Source organism: Stigmatopora nigra, chromosome 2, assembly GCF_051989575.1.
Source record: "Stigmatopora nigra isolate UIUO_SnigA chromosome 2, RoL_Snig_1.1, whole genome shotgun sequence".
Classification (NCBI taxonomy): domain Eukaryota; kingdom Metazoa; phylum Chordata; class Actinopteri; order Syngnathiformes; family Syngnathidae; genus Stigmatopora; species Stigmatopora nigra.
Window position 1 is genome coordinate 12,287,839 of NC_135509.1, and position 18,934 is coordinate 12,306,772.

General features: G+C 40.3%; 1 protein-coding gene across 5 annotated transcripts in view; it reads right to left on the reverse strand.

The window, feature by feature from the left end:
• Positions 1 to 18,934, reverse strand: part of reln (reelin) — a 76,439-nt gene that overhangs the window by 30,779 nt on the left and 26,726 nt on the right. For all 5 annotated transcript variants that reach the window (XM_077711998.1, XM_077711997.1, XM_077712000.1 and 2 more), the window contains 3 exons: positions 17,648 to 17,755; positions 6,610 to 6,748; positions 982 to 1,052 (listed from right to left, as the gene is read on the reverse strand). In XM_077711998.1, coding sequence (XP_077568124.1) covers positions 982 to 1,052; positions 6,610 to 6,748; positions 17,648 to 17,755 — 318 coding nt within the window. The remainder of the gene's footprint in view (positions 1 to 981; positions 1,053 to 6,609; positions 6,749 to 17,647; positions 17,756 to 18,934) is intronic.

An 18,934-nucleotide genomic window follows, 5' to 3' on the forward strand; every position in this document is an offset into this window, starting at 1 on the left:
AGACGACGAGGTCCTCAATCACTCCTCTTTTGCACCGTGATCAATCGTCCCTAGGGGAGCAGTGGCCTCTCTGAGTTATAAGTCCCTGTAATCATCCATCTGGCTTGCAGTGTACTGGTCCGGGCTCATAAAGAGCAGATTTATTTTTCTGCTGGAAATGAGTACCCGAGAATGCCAGCAGAATGCTGTCAGGAGGCTGAACTGATGGACGGCCTGCTGGCACCACAGGCGCGACCGCTTTACCCTCTTCACACCAGTTGTGATGGGTGAAAATGTCCCAAAGCGCAACACATTTAAAGGGAATGGGAGAAAGCGCTCTGATTGGCCGCCTTGAAAGAAATAGTACCTTTATTTAAATGGGCCGCATCATACATCATGTTTTGATGGTGCTGAGGAGATACATTTTTTCAGGCAAGAAGACGGAAGGAATAACAAAAAATTAAGTGCATCAACAGACACCATTCGGAGAATATAATCACTTGTTGACTGCCATCAAAGGGAACAAAGAGAAAAAGAACTGCTCGCTTATCTTCATTTATAAGTAAAATTCCAAGTGTGGGGAGGAGTTCACAAGTAAACAAGGGGCTTCTTTGCTGTAAACAAGCGATTAGACTGATTCGGCATGCGGCGTCGAACTGCGCTGTCTGGAAAAAAGCTACTTAAGGCTGTCACAGAGAGTGGATTTAAGCGCCGTGTGCCATAAAGTAGAAATCTTTGACAGCGAGAAGGAGCAAAGGAGAGGGTTAAAAAGCTGACTGGAGCGTAAGATGAAATTAAGCTGGCAATATAAGGACTCTAAGCATTTACGACTTCAGACGTAATTGCAATGCCGGTGGATTGAAGAAAAAGTTTCTATATTACTCAAACAATAAGGGTTGCAACTTTCAAGATTGCTCTTGGTCTCAACCCCCAAAAGTCTTTGCACTTACGCAACTGTGTCTTCATTTGTGTGTGTATGCATGTGTGTGTGCTTGTACTTACCCCCCTGTTCACATAATTGCTGGGCCAGAGCATCTTTGAAAAGGATCTGTCCTCGGTATGTGGCTGTGGCTCTGAAAAAAATGGTAAAACGCACATGTAGTGATTAAATGACAAATATATATTTGTTCGTGTGACTAGCAAAAAATGACTTGTCATTAATTCTTAAAGATGAGATTGTTTCAATATTTTGGTGGTGCTTAATTTGAGGTATTCCATTAATAAATTGTTGAACGATGAATTTAGAAATCAGAAAAATAAGTATCTTAATGTTTTCAATTACAAACCAGTATTATCTGAGCACCTTTATTTGAAAATGACATTTTATCAATTTGTAACATAAAATTAAGTGTTTAATATGACCTATTAAAGAGTAAACAGTCCGTTTAATATGTCAATATTACAATCTGGTAATGATTTGCCACTATATTTGATCTATTTGTGTTACACAGTTCCACAAAATATTCAGTGCATCTCTACTATTTTTCTATCTCGGGCTAAAAGTAGCAACTGCTCATATTTCACAGTCCTCTTATGATTCTGTATGGAATTTTGCAACATGTGCACCTGCCCCATCATGCAGACCTTTTGTAAGCTATGGTCGTCTCTACTCATGAATAATGAAAACAACCCTCATTATTTAGTAATGGCTCCTCTGCGGGTGCAGAGCTTAGGGGAGAAAAACATGTTTAATTATAGTCATATTTCAGAATTGGTTGAGAACTAATTTGAGTTTGGTATCTATAAATAAAAGATGATGCCTTTCCAACAGTGGGTTGCAATGTAGGAACAAGCCTCTTAAATATTTACTCAACACAGGTTCACTAACAAAATGAAAGTACGAGTTAGCTGTAGGATCATTTGAACAAAAATAAATGACTTATAACCTTGGTAGAAATAGTGCCCTTCAGTCTATAGAAAATAATCATTCATTTTCCCAATAGCCTTTTGTGTCTCTCGCCTTTCATTCATCGAGTGAAAAAAATGAATTTTACCTCAACCAGCCATATTTGTTCAATTAATATTAATTAGAATGTAGTCCTGAATTAACAGTATGTGTTTCATTAAAGTGATACTTAAAGAGAGCGCATTAGTCGTCAAGTGTGTGTGCCTGATTGTTGTAGTGTGACACTACCGTCTGCCCTGCTGTCACACTCCAATGCGTCGGGGTGTGTGTGGTGGGTGTGAGGGGTCCTCATTACACACACACTCACCCCCCACACACATGCACAAAACATTTGTTGAACATTTAAATGTTAATTGGACTTTTGCTATGAAGAAAAAAGCAATTAGGGGCCTAAATGTTTCCTCTTCATCCTTAACCAGGGACTCATTCATCTTGTGAAAATAAGTGTCATTTTCTCCTTTCTCATTAGACTAAAGGACATTCTCAGAGGAAAAAAAATGAAGATAAAATGGTGACGAAATGTGGAATATGTACATAAAGAGAAGCAGATTAAGGTTTAGATGGCTCTTTATCGCAAATATTTTTATCGCACATAAAAGCTGGGTATTAACAGACATGCATACACACAGACTCCCAGGCATGTATGCGCTTTAACATGGATACAGATGGACAGCCTGTCACTCACAGATCTCCCAAAAGGGCTTGGAGTGGGTAATTACGAAGCATGTCGTCCATGTTAGATTACATGTTGCTGTCGGCCATAAGCATCCCCCAGGAGCCACTTTGTCAGCCACCCGCCCCCTACACACCCAACACACATACTAGCCAGGAGCTTTGCCTACTACAGACAAATTACACTCAAGCCTCACATGTAGTATATATATCTATATATATATATGGATTAAAAAAAAAAGAAAAACATACATGTGCTGCATTAAAATAAAAATGAACCTTTTCTCTTAAAAAACTGAGCAAAGAAAACCTTGATTCATTAGTTGTCCATCTATCCAGCTTCCAATATTTAATCATTTAAACAATAAGCTCCATTCTTGGTTAAAAGAAAAAAAACTTGCATCATTTTTAATATTTTCTGAAGAACCCACATTTTTTTGATGGAATGACACCAATGTCTTTGCAACAGAGGTCATTTTTTATATTCAAAAGGTACCACATCAGTCACTAAAGTGTGATGTGTTACATATAATTGCATCACCATCGCTATGGTGAGGCATTCTTGAGATGGTTCAACTGAAAAAGTGGAGCCCCTTCTTCATCCCCCTTTTTCTACTACCACAAAATTAATTGAGAAGGGCTCCTGTAGCTCATGTAAATGGAATGTAGTTCAACTGAGAAGAGCTATGGGAGCAATTTAGCGCATTACTTACTTGTTATGGGTCATATAGAGTAATTGCTTGAGTAATAATGGTCTGGGTTGGGGAAATATGGGAGTAAAATATTACAAACATGAAGGTCAAATTAGGACCAATAGGGAAAAGAAATAAGATTTGTCAAAGAGTCAACCACAGCAGAGCATCACATCTGCTATTGATCTTTTCTTCGCGGACAAGGCAACATTATACATGAACTCAAACACATCTCAGAATGTGTCATTTTACACAAATCTCAGGAAGAGATGAGTTGTTTCCCATGTGGAATAGTATATTACTTTGTTGCATCTAAAATGATGTGGTGATCTTATTCCCTATTTCCACGGTCCATTTCATTTGGAATTCATAGTTCCCAGCAGGTGGGTATGTGACACCCTGGTGAGATAGTGCGATGTTGGAGTGAATAAGACAACAGCGTTTGGCTCCGATATTGATCACAGAATAAAACGGCAATAAAAATATGTTTGGATCAATGTGTGTAGAGGTGCCATTAGTGGGCTTGTGGATAGATCCCTTAGGAAATTCCCTCAAGTCATAATTCAATACAAAATTTCCCTAAATTGATGCACAAAACATAAAGACATCCGTATCATATACCACAGACCTAAATTCTCATTTGAATTCATCCCGGTGGGTAAAAGGCCACAATATTACAGCCAGGTAAGAGTAAAGCATTAAAAGAATCTTTGAAAACTCTTTTGTTTTTTAAGTAATTTGTCTATGTTCGATAAAATGTACAATACAATTTTAATCACAAAAAAAATACTATGTATTTATCCTATACCACAATCTTGGTTTTATTCATTTCAGTAGAGTTCTAATAAAGAGGGGAGCTCATTAACCACTGATTTAATTTCAATATAGTCTTAGTTATTGATTGGAATACATGGGAAATCAATGACAAATGGAGCAATTAGGTGTGCGATAGGTCATCTGCCAGTTTGCCGCCTGAACTCTGACCTCAGACCGGAATTGGAAGCTGTCTATCATTACTCCTGTCAGGCTGGTAGCGGTGGGGTCATCATATAGAATTGATTAGAAAAATTGAAAGGTCAAAGGAATACAGACATGAATTGATCATTTGATTCTCATTTCATGCATTGTATGTCAATGACATGTATGAACAAATAGAGACCCGATAGAAATTGCCTGCAGGCTCTGCAAGTGAAGCGGAATCAAGCTGGAAAGAAAGGAGGAGACAGCGGAGTGTGTCAAAAGAAACCTTGAACCATTTTCACCTTTGTGGTGTTCAGCTAAACATTCGCTCACGCCAGAGGACAAAGAATAAAATATAGGTTAGTGCTGTGTTTTAATGGGTGCATGCTTCTATTTCAATGACTGTATAAAAGAGGTGAACACAATTCAGCCAACGTAAGTGGATTTCTTATTGTTCTTGTCCTCAACACAAGAAAAGCAAAAATGCTGGCATTCGTCTTTAAAAAGTAGGAAGTTCCATTTGACTTATTGAAGTTGTGTATTGATCTGTATATATATGTGGATTCCACTGTTCATCATCTACCTCTACTCCAAGGCCTCCCCTTACCTCACCTCAGTAATTTACAGCCACAAAGAAAATGAGTTCTTCTGGGTGTCCACGTCAGTGCACTCCATCATGCACCACTCGGTGATGTGCAGCCACCAGCCTTCTCACAATATCAGCCATAAAACTGCTCTGCTGCCACATTTTAATGCTCGGCTCTGGCCTTTTGAAGGACACCGTGTGTCTGTGGCTCTAATTCAAACACTCACGGACGCTCCATGGACACTCAATCAGAGCCTGAGCGCTACAGGCAAGGGCAGGGGCATGATCAAGTGTTATTTGTGTAATACCCAGCGGACCCCCCGCCCTTTTTTTTTTTAATTCATTCTCACCCCAGTTTGCTTTTTTTCTTACTTTAGGCTCTATTTTTATAGATATTTCAAGCACAGGAAGCGGTGCATCTTTCTGTTGCCATTGAAAAGTTAAATTAATATTAAATTCAAGTTGTCATAAATTTTGAAAAGGGTGTCACATTGCGGATGAAATTTTTTTAGATACATTTTCGCTAAGGTCAGATGCTGATTTTACCCCGCCAAGAGTCGCATCAGTGGACATACTGGACATATCATTGTGGGGGACCATTTAGTGGTGAAGCCGGTCACCATAAAGTGGATTTTTTGTGGCTATTGGTAATGACTGTGTGTGACTGGTGGACGTGGATGAGTTCAGTAAGGGGGGTTTCCTGTTGTCACACGGTCCAGTGCGTGTTGCTCAATACACACAAACACAAAAATGGACCATGTTTGTAAACTGACACACGTTCAACAGTAAATGAGGTTGCTGGCAGACACCAAAATCCTGTAAATCTGCTTGGCTTTGTCAGTATTGTCTAAATAGCAGCTTCGCTTCACCAAATTCCCCTGCTGAATCCTTTTATGTTGGTCGGACCATAAAAGTCTCGGTCTGTCAGTTGGCATTCATTGGGGTTTTTTGCCATTACTGCCAAAATGCTTCATCTTGTTGACATTTTTGTCACACACTGATTTGCAATTGGCACATTTTTCTTTTTTTTCCCCCAAGAGGACAATTACTTAGGAAAAAGAAAAATAGCTTTAAGCTATTGTGACGTAAAAACATTTACACATGGATCATGCCAATGTTCATAGGTAATTGAGTAGCTCTCTTCTTTGCTACTTGATATTATGTTCTTTGCACTTACCACTTGACCGGTGTCCTTTTTTATAACCAAGTTTCTCCAGCACATGGTTTTTATCACATGTAACCAATAAACGGCATGTGGATTTAATTGAGAGCAAGCTAGAATAAAGATTTTGAGGCCAATGTGAGTTGGGAGATAGCCAATGAGAGATCTATGAGGTTTTTGGAGATAACCAATGGGAGAGCAACTCTATCAAGACAATTTTGAAATAAAATACAGAATATGTACAGGAACTGCATTTACCATATTTAAGGTTGTTTGATTTTGTGGACTTTTTTGTTTTATGTCTTGGAACAAAAATGTCCCCTTAAGGCTTTCCGTAACCTGAAAATTTCACAAGTAGAGACATTTGTCTGTAGAGATACCACTACACTACCACACACAGACTGATTTTTAGTTCATTGCCCTCCAAGTGACTGTATAGCCTCCTTAGCATCCAGTCTTTGCTCCATTTGAGCTCATAAAGTATTCTCGCAGCCAGTAGGTCAAAACAAGGCCACACAAAGTGATGAATAGTACAGTCACTTCTGTCTGATGAGTATACGCATGTCTGAACAAACCTAACCATTCATTTGACACAACTCTTTCCTCCATTGAAAAAAAAACCATGCAGACTTTGGTACATAAAATGACTTACAAGAAGTTGACGCAGCCAGTGCCAGGAGGTGGAGCGATCCAGACAAAGCTGAAACTGGTCGAGGGCTGGTGGCTCACATGGGAGGCAACCACGCTGCAGACAAACTGGGTGCCACTGAACTGACGATCTGGCATCACACCTGCAAGAAACAGATAAAACAAAATGACGTACAAATCTGAGATTTGATGGATCAGATATAAAAAACCTTAAAAGTTGGCTGCCTTTATCTATCAATGTGTCTTGAGACAAGTATTCATTAGTGTCATTTTTATATACTAAATTTGAATCCCTTTTTATTCAGTCTTGCAAATCATAAATATTTCATCTGTACTTTTCTTTCTCTTTTCTGCATCCATTGAGTCACAAAAGTTTCCCCCTCTGCAATACCTGACATGACCATGCTGTTATTCATGAGGCCCATGTTCGCACCAGAGAAATTACATCACGTACATAATCTTCAAATCACAGAAGACATAAGCGTGACACTGGATGATTCATCAACGAAGACATTCAAAGTACTTTAATATTTTACTGAATCTAAATGGCTTTCTAGTGTCAGCATAGAGGCATCTGGTCCATGCTGTAAATACACTGCACAAGTGAATAATTCATAGGCAGAGGTAATTGTGGGATAATCCTGTAAATTCAACACTAAATCGTCTTTTGCAGACCAGTGTACACACTAAAGCACACTTAAAATGTGCACACCTAAAAATAAAAAGTGTTACAATTATGTAAAGATGTACTTGTGCTGTCACAGCTGCACACGCAAGAAGGCCCATTGCGTTGTACCATAACTCAGATCATAATCATTGTCAAGAAAAGATTTATTATGTTGAAGCTGCAATGTTCCCCTGAATTAATTATGCAAAAATGTGTTAGACCTAAAACAAATGACTTTGCAGAAAATCATTCTGGCCGTTGCTGCCTGTAATAAATGTTAAAACTGCAGTTTACAAATGTAATAACGCTATGTTGACAACATTATAAATGTTCTAATATGCGTAACTCATCTAGCTTTGTGTAAGCACAGATACAGAAATTCACCAACTTAAACTTTATATTTTCTGGCATAATCAATACGTGCATCATTTTAAAAAAAAAATCTGAATGATAAATATGAGTTCAGGGGGTTAAGTTCCAGCACAATTCCAACCCAAGTGAGTATATGTGACATACGGAATGGTAAGATAGCCTCACACAAACAAACTATGTTTTTAAATAGATCAAATATACTGTAAGTAGACACCAGGGGTGAGGAAACACTTGGGAAAGTGATGCTGGGAAAAAAAATAGGAATTAAGTGGCTGCAGAGAGGCGAGGTAAAGATGAAAAGGTTGGCTGATGCACTTCAGGACAGCTCACAAAAATTCAATTCCCATTAGAAAAATACACTCCGGCATAAAATGCAAATAACCAAACTCGTCTTCTTTCATGTTGAGGAGTGAGTGGGAGAAAAGATCGCTATTATTCAAAGAAATCCAAACAGCAAATGTTTTACTTCAACAATCAACTCTGAACAGGCAGATGAATAAAGAAGGAAGGAGAAAGGTAAATTTATCTCTAAGAAATGCAAATATGTAACAAAGTGTTAAGCCCCTGTGACCATCCGCTTTTCATTCACTCTTCTATTCACTAGTAGGATAACTATTTCAACAACTGATGCTTATTTTTTTTGCCTTTTTTTCCTGAAGATATTTAGTATTCCAAATTCTGGATCCAGGATAGTTTTTTTTAAATGTTTTGTTATCACAAAGTTGATGTTCCTTCCTTTCTTATTCAATAATGCACAACTTGATCCCTCATATGCAAGAGTTGCTCATCACTGAAGACTTTTCACTAGCCTTAGGGAAACGGGAAAATGTTTTGCAAGTTTTGAAAAGTTTTGGAAAACCGGATCTAAATGGAATTTTTCTTTAAGGCTATTTTCCTTCTCTTCAAACATATGACTGTCACAGTTCGTCTGACCAATGAGGATGGTTTCATAGAAGTATACTGCACAACAGCATGCCTTAATCCACCCCAAAGACAGAGAAAGCAGTTTATTTTTAGAGAAATGCAAAGAATCAATGTCATCTTTCCCAGTTCACCTTTGGGTGTCGGCATATTAATTAGTGGGAAGACTTATTTAAATATGGCAACACTTTCCACTACTGCACATCTGTCTTGTGTGACACTGTATTTCCATCCGACTTGTTTTCCCCTCACTCACTTTGCACAGTTAATGAGTGTTCCACAGCCAGGCACAGATCAAGCCAACTAAATGGAGTAAGTATCTCCCCATTGAGCAGATGGGCGACTGGTGGCTCAGCTTGGCACCGGCTTCACATTGCAAGAGCAGCAGGAGGCAGCGCACTGGTGCTAGAAATCATCGTTAGTGAGAGGTAACATTCAAGTCCATGTGCGCAAACGCAAATTATACAGCAAACACCATTCTACATCTGGCAAATAGTACTGATCAAGGTCAAACGCTCTACAACCACGCATTTATGGTGTCAAAGGCAAACAGTAAAGACCAGCAAAAGTGAATCATTTCACATCACAATAATTCCATTTGCCATTCAAGTATGGGCATTTTCACCCCACGAAAGTTCCTTTCCCCATTGCGGTTTTTACAAGTGAACGGGAATTTAACAACAAACCTACATGTGCAAAAATCGCTCAATCATTGAACAACGTGGTCTGGAAGGGGTAACACTGTAAAATACCCAAGTACTGAACATTTACGGAGCAGTAGCCTGAAACACTTGTTCTCATATTGGTACAGTTCATCCAACTACAAGTGTTTACTACTACAAAAGGTTATTGATGCAACATTGATTTTATGTATACATTTCAAGAAAACCTGGCTTGTGTTAACCGACCTACTAGTTTGGAAAGACTGGAGAAAAAGTGCTTACAATAATATTTATAGAAGAAGCAGACAGAGCCAAAGCTTTTATAATGAATGCGCTTGTATGCAAAAATTACTCATTGAATAAATGTGGGCTTAATTTTGAAGTCGAAGGTTAATGCAAATTATTTGTCTGTCAAATGCCTCGGGCTCACTTTATGTGTTAGATAATTGGCAGCACAGACCCCCCAACATAATCAACTCGTAAAATTACAGACCTATTGGGGCATTGTGATTATTAAAAGGCCTGTGGCTGTATGGGAATACGCCAACAGGGCAGCAGAAGGAACCTGTCGACATGTTGATGGGAGCGCCACAAAATGTTGATATAAATGATTCATCACAAAAATTCTGACAGCTTGACAAAGGCTTCCCATACTCTTTGGTGCGACTGAATGAGCTTATGTGAAACATGTATGGCTTTGTGAATTGTGTTGAAGTCAGCTATTCTTTACTCCTCATGGCCGTGAATTTGAGTCTGCCCTGCCATTGGCTGGGACCGACATCCATCTCTGTTTGTCCCGTAGAGATGGCTCACTGTTGGTATGGCCACGGCAGGGGTTGAGCACGTTGTTGCCAGGAAGAAGCTGTGCATTCATGTGGGTGGTGAAAGATGCCAGTGATCAGTGAAAAAAGGGGAAAAGACACATTGTGGGAAAATGTGAATCCAGGGGCACGAGAAAACGACACCTGGGGGTAAGCAATGTGTAATGTTTTGTGGTTTTAAATTAATTTCCTATCAATGGATAAAAAAAACATGCTACAAATGTCGTTTAATCAGTATTTACAGACCAGACTAAAAGGCCATTCTCTAGTTAATTGCCTATGTCTCAAAACAAGGCCCTGCACATATACATTTCCCCCCCCAAAAATATAAAAGTACAATTCAAACAATACTGCATACTTTATGAGTAAATGTAACAGTCTACCGCCTCTACAGCTTTGTGAAAGAAAATCAATACCTGTGCCAAGTATTTAGGGAGGAAATACTTTTCCAAGGCACCTCGTTGAGGTCACAAAAGACCCCAGGCAATTTGGCAAGACTAGAGCATTGCAGTTATTTAACGCAACCACAAAAGGGAAATGGCAATGGCAAAGACAGCTTATATGCACAAGTGTTAAGAGAAAATGTGGGTGATACAAAAGGCAGCTGATTGATAGACACAAGGACCAGCAGGCAGGAACAGTTGACATGAAAATGTAAGGACAAGTAACAATAAACGTCAATGAATTAAACCAATATACCCTGAACACAAAACAGACCACACCAAATTCGAGAAAATTGTGTACTTGATTCATAATATCCAGTCATTTGTTCTGTGTTTGCTATTGAATAGGAATTTATTTTCGAAAATCAGAAGAGTGCAAACCCAAGACGAGTGTCTTAAAGACTCCATTAGTGTGAAGTGTGACTGAAAGGCTTTGTTATGACATGACTTGGCGATGGTGGACAGACTAGAGCCTGTGGATGAGCAACCACAGACCGTCAGCCAACAGGGATCCGAGGAGAAACTTTCCACACAGGGTGGCAAAGTCACCAAGTTGCTATGCCCGTCGTCCTTTTAGTCCTTCAGCACCCACTTTTCCTCCACTCCTTAATCTCTCATCCCACTACATGTCCATCCATCAGTGACAGCTACGAGCTTTCCGTAGATGTGTGTCAGCGTGGCTTGGCAGGCACACATCAGGGCAGCTTTACCGGCAGGCGCCAAGGCTAATTTGATTTTTAATACGACGTGACTCTTCAACTAATATTTTGAGCCAAGGATTAATTAATCTGATTTGACATGTGCTAATTTCTAGCAGCCAGGTCCAAACGCTGAGAGACAGCATATAAACAAATTGGTAAGGCCGAGCTCTCTCGGGCTGTGTCCTGACACACATGTTGCGAAAGAACGACACCCACGGCGACAGATGTAAAGCCGAGGAGGGGATGCAAAGCATGTCGTCCTTGTACCGCAGCATGTATTTGACATGGTACTTGAGTTCAACATGAGTGATAAATGGTGAATATAAAGGAGGTTTGGAGCTGAAAGGCAATGGACTCACCAGAGCCTGCTTATGAAGGAAGGCGAAAAACACAGAAGGTTAACAACTATTTTTACTGTCCAAATATGGGTCAAGTTAAATGTGGGAGAGCTGGTCACTCTAAACTCAAAGTCCTTTTGGAGAGAAGAGAGGAGTCGAACACATCGTCCCCAAATGTCAGAATCAGAATGCGCTTCTGCTCTTTTTAACACTCCCTATATGGGAAGTCGAAACATGAATAGAGCTCAGAGGCCAAGGAGCCTTTGTAAAATCACTGTTTCCCGCACACCGAGCTCACCACTGCCCACTCGTTTTGCAAGGTGTGAGTGTAGGTACGGAAGATGAAGACACACAAGACACACTTCAAAGTCAACCTGCCCTTTGTGCTGAAACTGATGCAAACTCGTAATGGCGCACAGAAATACGCCAAAGCGGGTGAGTCAAATGCCATTGAAATTTCTGCCTCTCCTCCTCTTTGGCACTGAAACAATCTCTCACCATGTGCAGAAAAAGCCGTGCTCAATAAATATTTATACATATTTGTATATATATATATGTGTACACACACACAAGGGTTTAAAATCATGCTTTGAATGCATGCAGGAAAACCAGCAATGCTGCAACTAGGAGAATGGTCGCTGCCATACATTCCACTTAAAATGGATTGGACATCTAATGTCTTCAGTGGCAGCCAGGGAGTTCAAGTGTATAAAATAAGCAAGGAGAGCGAAATACTCAACTTCAACTCAACTCTGAGGCAAGACTTATTCTGCTAGGGGTTAAATCCATCTCTAATGCACTAGTCTGGACTCCGCTCCTGATATCACTTGAATTAATAATGGGGCTGGTTTTCTTTGAATTCTTTGAAGGTGGTTTTGCTTTTAACTTGCAGATAGGGTCGCTTAGAACACGGACGGACTTGACTTGACTTGACATGAGCCTTTCACCATTGAGGCCAGAAAAGCAGCTAGTATTACAACGAACCAGCCCACTCAATCTCCATTCCGAAGTACCGTAGATTTCCAGATCAACCAAAGAGGATACATTTTCACCAATCTGGTGTCTTTAAAGTGAAATCAGTTGACTGTCCCTCACTCACTTTGTGGAAGTTTCGACACGACTGGTCCAGTCCCTCAATGGCAGCCAACGTGACCTCCAATAAAGATTTCTTTGACAGCGCTGCTTTAAAAATTCGCAAAGGTCCCGATGTCCAAGGTTATTGTAATGAAGAACGTCAGAGCGGATGTGTGCATCCTGAATACGATAATTGTCTTTGGGCGTGAATAAATAAGTCAGTGACTGTAGGTGCTCTTGTGGCAGCGAGTGTATGTGTGTGCGCATCTACTACATTGTATGTGTGCATGTATGAAGAAGTGTAAGTGGCACAGTCAGGGAGCTGTCAGCAGAGAACCAGGAAGCAGGTTGATCACAGGAAGGCAACTTGTTTGAAGTCTCCCAGGAACTGACAGCTTCTCAATCCGATGGGAATGCCTTCCCTCGCCCTGCACCACCCTTTCACTACAGCATTCGTCTTTCCCCTTCTACACACTCAGAGGGGAGGTAAATGATGAGAGGTTTAATACTAGGGCTGCTATGTTGGGTATGAGGAAGCACATGGGCACTCTCTGGGGAATCTCAGAGATGTGTTTGGGAATAGGTAGAGGCTGGAAAACAAGGCCGCCCTCAGCACTGCTTGTGTGTTTGCATAAACATTGACATGAAGATCTGCCATCTCTTATCATTGGACATTCAATTGGATCAGTGCTGAGAAGGCAAAGACAGCCATTGCTAAAACAAAAAAAGGTGACTGAATATACGACTATACTGCACAATTAGTAATTTCATTTTAAACTAGATCATTATTTTGATTTAATTTAAATGGTGATGGATTTTTACGTTTAAAATGTAAGCCCGAAGCAAATTAATCAAACACCTTCTCAACAAGTATTTAGAAAATGTTTTTTTTTATTAATAATAAATTATTACCCATTTATTTTAAAAGTCTCATCTCACATGGAAAATTGTAGGCATGGTTGTCAAAAAATAGCTCACTAAAAGCAGAGATAAATAACCACGTTTAAATTACATGCCATTCAATTTGAACTGCTACACGTAACAACAATGATTACAAAGATGATTAGGCAAAATAATTATAATTTGGACACTATACAGTGAAACCTACATATTTGGATTATCTTTTGCTTTTCTACTATACTGCAGCTTTCTGTCTATTTTTAGTATATATCTTCCTTGTTTCCGTAACAATGTTATCCACAATTGCTTAGCTTTCTGGCAACAAAACGGGCAATTAACAAATACCCACATTAAAAAGTTTTTAAGTGTGGTTTATCAAAGGAAATCATTGAAAATAGAGGTAAGAAATGAATGTCTCTGTGTGCACTTTTTATGCAAAAGGATTGCCATTTTGACCATATACACCCACGCTGTCACCCTCCTCCCCGGGTCAAGGTGCAGTCAAATTTCATCTCTAATAGCTCGTGTGTTAGCAGGAGGCCATCCGTCATGAGGACAGACTGGGGGCTGGATGTCCCTGTCACTAAACTGTCTCTTTGTCAGCTAGCCAGTTCTATCATACAGAGATGAGGACCGGCGTTCGCTGGCAAAGGGAGCTGTGTCGCAAATGCATACAAATATGCAAATGATCGACAAAATAACCATCAGCCTGTGCATAAACCATCCATCAATGACTGTGTTTTCAGAGGCTTAGCATCGGCACGGCAACACCAATCAGCCTCTTGGACACCGGGTGCAATGGAACCCCATCCCATCGTGCTCGCATCCACCGACTCTCAACCCCCTCCTCGTTTTAGCCTTTCATTGCGTGATTTTACCTCTTTTCATGCATATGTACAAAATCTCTCTCTTGCTCGCCAGTCATTGCTTTTGCTTTATTCGCACCACTTTTCTAGGCTCTCTTCAATTCCAGTTTTTATTTTTTTAAATACATTTTTTATCCGTCCTGTATAATTTTCACAACGGATACCCATTCCGCTTTTCTGTTTTAACATTTTGATAGAAAATATTTACCCATTAATGCAGCAAATGGAAAGGTTAACATATTTCCAACAAGATTTCTGTCTGACCGCACAATTAACGGGTGGCACTATCTTTAAATGCTGTCAACTTTTACTTTTCCTTGACAGAATTCTTATGAGGATCATGCTTTAAAATGCCAAAGGGCTGGAAAAGAAAAAGTACTCAGAATGGACTAACTGTTGTCAAATGCGGACAAACACAATGTCGATGGATGTTTCCAGCAATTGAGTCAGACAGGCCACAATTAAATTGCTTTTCAGAAAAAGACTCCACTTTTTGATGTAATAGACCAAAAGAACCTCTTTACACACTAACCCACATAGCAAGTGCGTATATTGAATGTTAGACTCCTAAATTATTACACTCCCTGACACAGTGATTCACTCTCACTGCTGTGTCAGGCAATTTCATTCGAAAACAAAGTCATTCGACACCCAGTCTTAAGCATGACTGGCTACCACAAACAATGTTTCTCCAGTTTGACAGTTTACACACTTGCCACAACTTACTTAGTAATAACAGTCTGTCTTTGTTCAAATTACCCTGACTAAAACTCCAACTGCACCGTTGGGCTAATTTGACTATGAGTGGGTGTCTAGTTCTGATGACGCAGTAAAAAGTCGGCATTTCAACAGCTTCCCACTTACTTTTATGACAAATTCGGTGTGAAATTCCCTGATATTCTGAGTGAAAGAAAACCAATAAAATGGTCCCATCACTGTCGCCATGCTTTGGTGTCTGAATGTATGTGTGTGTGTGTGCACTCACAATCAACAAGACAGAACCCACCGCCATCCACCAATAAAACACATTAAAGGCCCATAGAAGAAGAACAGTGTGGTATGCAGCACTGGTTTTATGAGTTTGGGTAAGCGTGATCTCACAGGCCCTTCTGACCACACCAACCACTAAAAAACTGTCTGACACAAACCTCCACACACACACACACACATAAGCTTCTCAACTGTTTAAATATCTATCTAGCTTGCCTTGTTTACCATGCAACCAACAATCACTGAATACAAAATTAGGCACGTCGACACCACAAGTCAAACGTTGGACAATGTTTCTCCTTCAATAGAGTAAGAAATTGCATCCAAGCCATTGACCAGTATAAAACAGTTTATGTATCAATGTGGTTGTTGCTTTCTAAAACTGTACTGAATCATGCTGAAATGGGACTACATTAACACTTTGTCTGTCATTGGGTGTCGTGTCACCACCACATCTCGGCCACTCCACCAGCAAATCCCTGTCCCTCAGGAGGTCAGCAAATGCCCATCCACTGTCATCATCAATCAGTTGACTCGAGGGGCCCGTTTATACTCATTACATCCGGGCCCTACTCACAAATGTTCTGGCACTGTATCCAATCCATTTGAACGGATAGTGAATGACCATGTCAGGGTCAGCCCTCTCAGTTTCAATTGATTGGCATTTTCTCCTCGTCAGTGGCATTGAATTGAGTTTATTAACCCATTGGCTACAATTTATGGCGATAGACCGACCAGATATGTTCTGAAATTACTGTTTTTTGGAAAGCACATTAACCTTGGCATTTTTCCACTTAAAACACTGAAAATAAGGCAAGAGTGCAACAGCTTCCATAGTTTTTGAACTGCTACAAAGTTATTTAAATGTAGTACTTGTTGAGTCCCATTGATAATAATAGACAGCCAATCCATTTGGCTCGAGTAAAATGGCAGCAAATGGATCGATGCCAGCCTCTCCCAGTCTATTACCATTACTGTTTTAATATAAATTTAACTAACTACCATCACACAGTGTGAATACATAAAAGATACCTGGGTTGGCAGAGAGTGTTTAGCTCAAAGAATTTCAAGTGAAGCCAGAGCAAAGAAAAGATGTTTTAGCCTTTCTGTCCAAAGGTTCACTTTAATTCCATCTGTCAGCCACATGCTCCCCGGCCAGTGGTACACAACTGGAGTGTGGATGTGCATTTCTCTGTCAAGTTTTTTTCTGTTCGTACATACATATGTGTACCGTTTGTCTCTTGCACGCTACCATTAGGGAGAGAGGGATTAGAGGCACACCCCTTCCGAGGCGCTAGACATGAAACACCAGGATTGTTAAATTCCCTCGTTGAGTTGCGTGACCTTCCCGGGGCCGCTTAGATCCTTTAATACTTGTCACAACAACAATGCAAATCATGATAGTGCTGTTCCACAGCTTGTTCTTCAAAGTCTTTTCAGCTCTGGCTTTCTCATTAATAGCTATGTCATCAATTTTCTTTGAGAACACCGAAGATATATTGTCAATGAGGTAACTATTTTATTTCAGAACAAATGATAGACCCATTCAAGTTAGTGTATATACACAGTTGAATCTTCCCTCCATGTAATATTTGAGGAAAAATATAACATCAGAGGAATTGCTCATTTTTAGGCTGTTGAACTATACTATATATTTTCTGAATACCAGTTAACTATTATTTAACCAAATCCTATAACTATGACCACTCTGTGTTCCCTGGGTGGTGTTTCATAATATTAATAGCAGTGTTCATATTCTGGCAACCAGAAATATTTTTGGTTTTTTTTTTTTTGTAATAGTGCAGAGGGTATTGACTCTGGACGAGTAGGACTCTCCTCCTTCTTGGTTTTTGGTCCATTGCCTGGAGAAATCTCCACTGCACTTGAGAGCTTCATCTATTCCATTTGGACTTTAAGCATTCTCTTTGATTGTTCAGAAATAGTGAAGGAGTTTGACTCAAATGCTTCTGGCTGCATCAATACATCCATCCTGAATAAATCCCCCAGGTTGATGCAGAAAATTTTATGGTACATGGTGTGTCCAGTCATCCAAATCGATCAAGTCTCTCTAATCCCTGAGATGACATAAAACTCATCTGGCAGTCTCCACTTTTCATTTATTATACCCGGCCAAAACAGGACCAGGAATATGGTCTTATACAATCTGGGAACGGAAGTGAACTACTGAGCTGGGTCGCGCACTCTGTGAGACTTCATCATTTCCGTCTGCAGTTGAGCATGCAATGAAGAGGTCACGTTGGCTAAGCATTTTACATCCGAGACTTACCGAAGCCAAAAGCAGCCGGCGCAGGGATGGGAGCAGACTGGACAGGCGTGGAAGTGTACAGGCCAGTCACCAGTAGTCCGTCAAAAGACACGCTGGTAGATATGCTCACTGTGGGGAGAAGAACAGTTCAGGTTAAGGAGTGGAAGACTAACCAATGTTTTTATTTAACTAGGCTTTGTTACAGGAACGGATAATGCCTGCTACAACCTCTTTTCAGTAGAAAAGAACAACATTATGAATAAATAAAAGAACATCACTATACTTTGATCACATCCTGACAGGAGCAAAGCTGATGAGCCAATTAACAGTAATCCTTACATTGAGGCCTGTAGCCTTTTTGGGTCAGCATCTGGGCTGAAATCTACCACAAGTTTATTTTTCTGTGGTTGAGATCTACAGCTTAGTGTAACCCACAGCAAGTTAGCTATTGATCCTCCCTGTAAACAAAAGCCTGAGTGATGGGACCACAGAGCCAGTAGATTTGCCGCTGGACAGCTTCCAGCCAGACAAGACATAGCTGAACACGGGGGAGAAGTCTAGGCTGTTGAAGAACCCACTCCTACAAAATATACTTTTCACAAAGGGAGGAGTAAAAGCAAATAACCTGGAGTCAGCAGTGACCCCGGAATCCCCCTCTGCATTTCGAGGAATGGGAAAACACAGTGACACCCACAATGTGTTTTTATTATGGAATGGCAACAAGTTTGGTGTCGGGGCTTTTCTTCTTTCGGGACATGCTGTGTTTGCGTGTGGGATTCGAGGCAGAGCAGACTGTGTGGCCCAGCCTCCCACTCTGCTTGCCTGTCTGGGGGGACTCCATTAAGACTTAAACACGCAAGCCTGATGTTTGTGTATGGGCACCAGTGGCTTCGGATGCGTGCGTCCTGTGTTTTGTTTGAATTTCTGATGTGCTGTGCCCTCTCTTAAGAGTGCAGCACCCTTGTTCCTTTATATCAAAGCCTCAATAATTCAGCTCACAACTCATTCTGTTCAATGCAAATGGATCAACCTCTCCTCTTGTTCTGTTAATTCAAGAGTTCAAATGTATGATGCCTTCCAAATATACCTAAAAAATAATTTTATTTGTGTTTTTTATATTTTTCTCTATCAGTCTAGCACTCATTTAAGAAGCTAGTGAAAAATACTCTCCTCTGCACTTGCCTCTCTCTCCCTGTTTGATGTAGAGGTTGAAGGGTGGTTGGGAGCACGCTACGATCAGAAGGGGATGAAAGCAGTGGTAAAAGGTATAAAAAGATGATGGTACCTTCAGCTGAGGGCTACCTGATC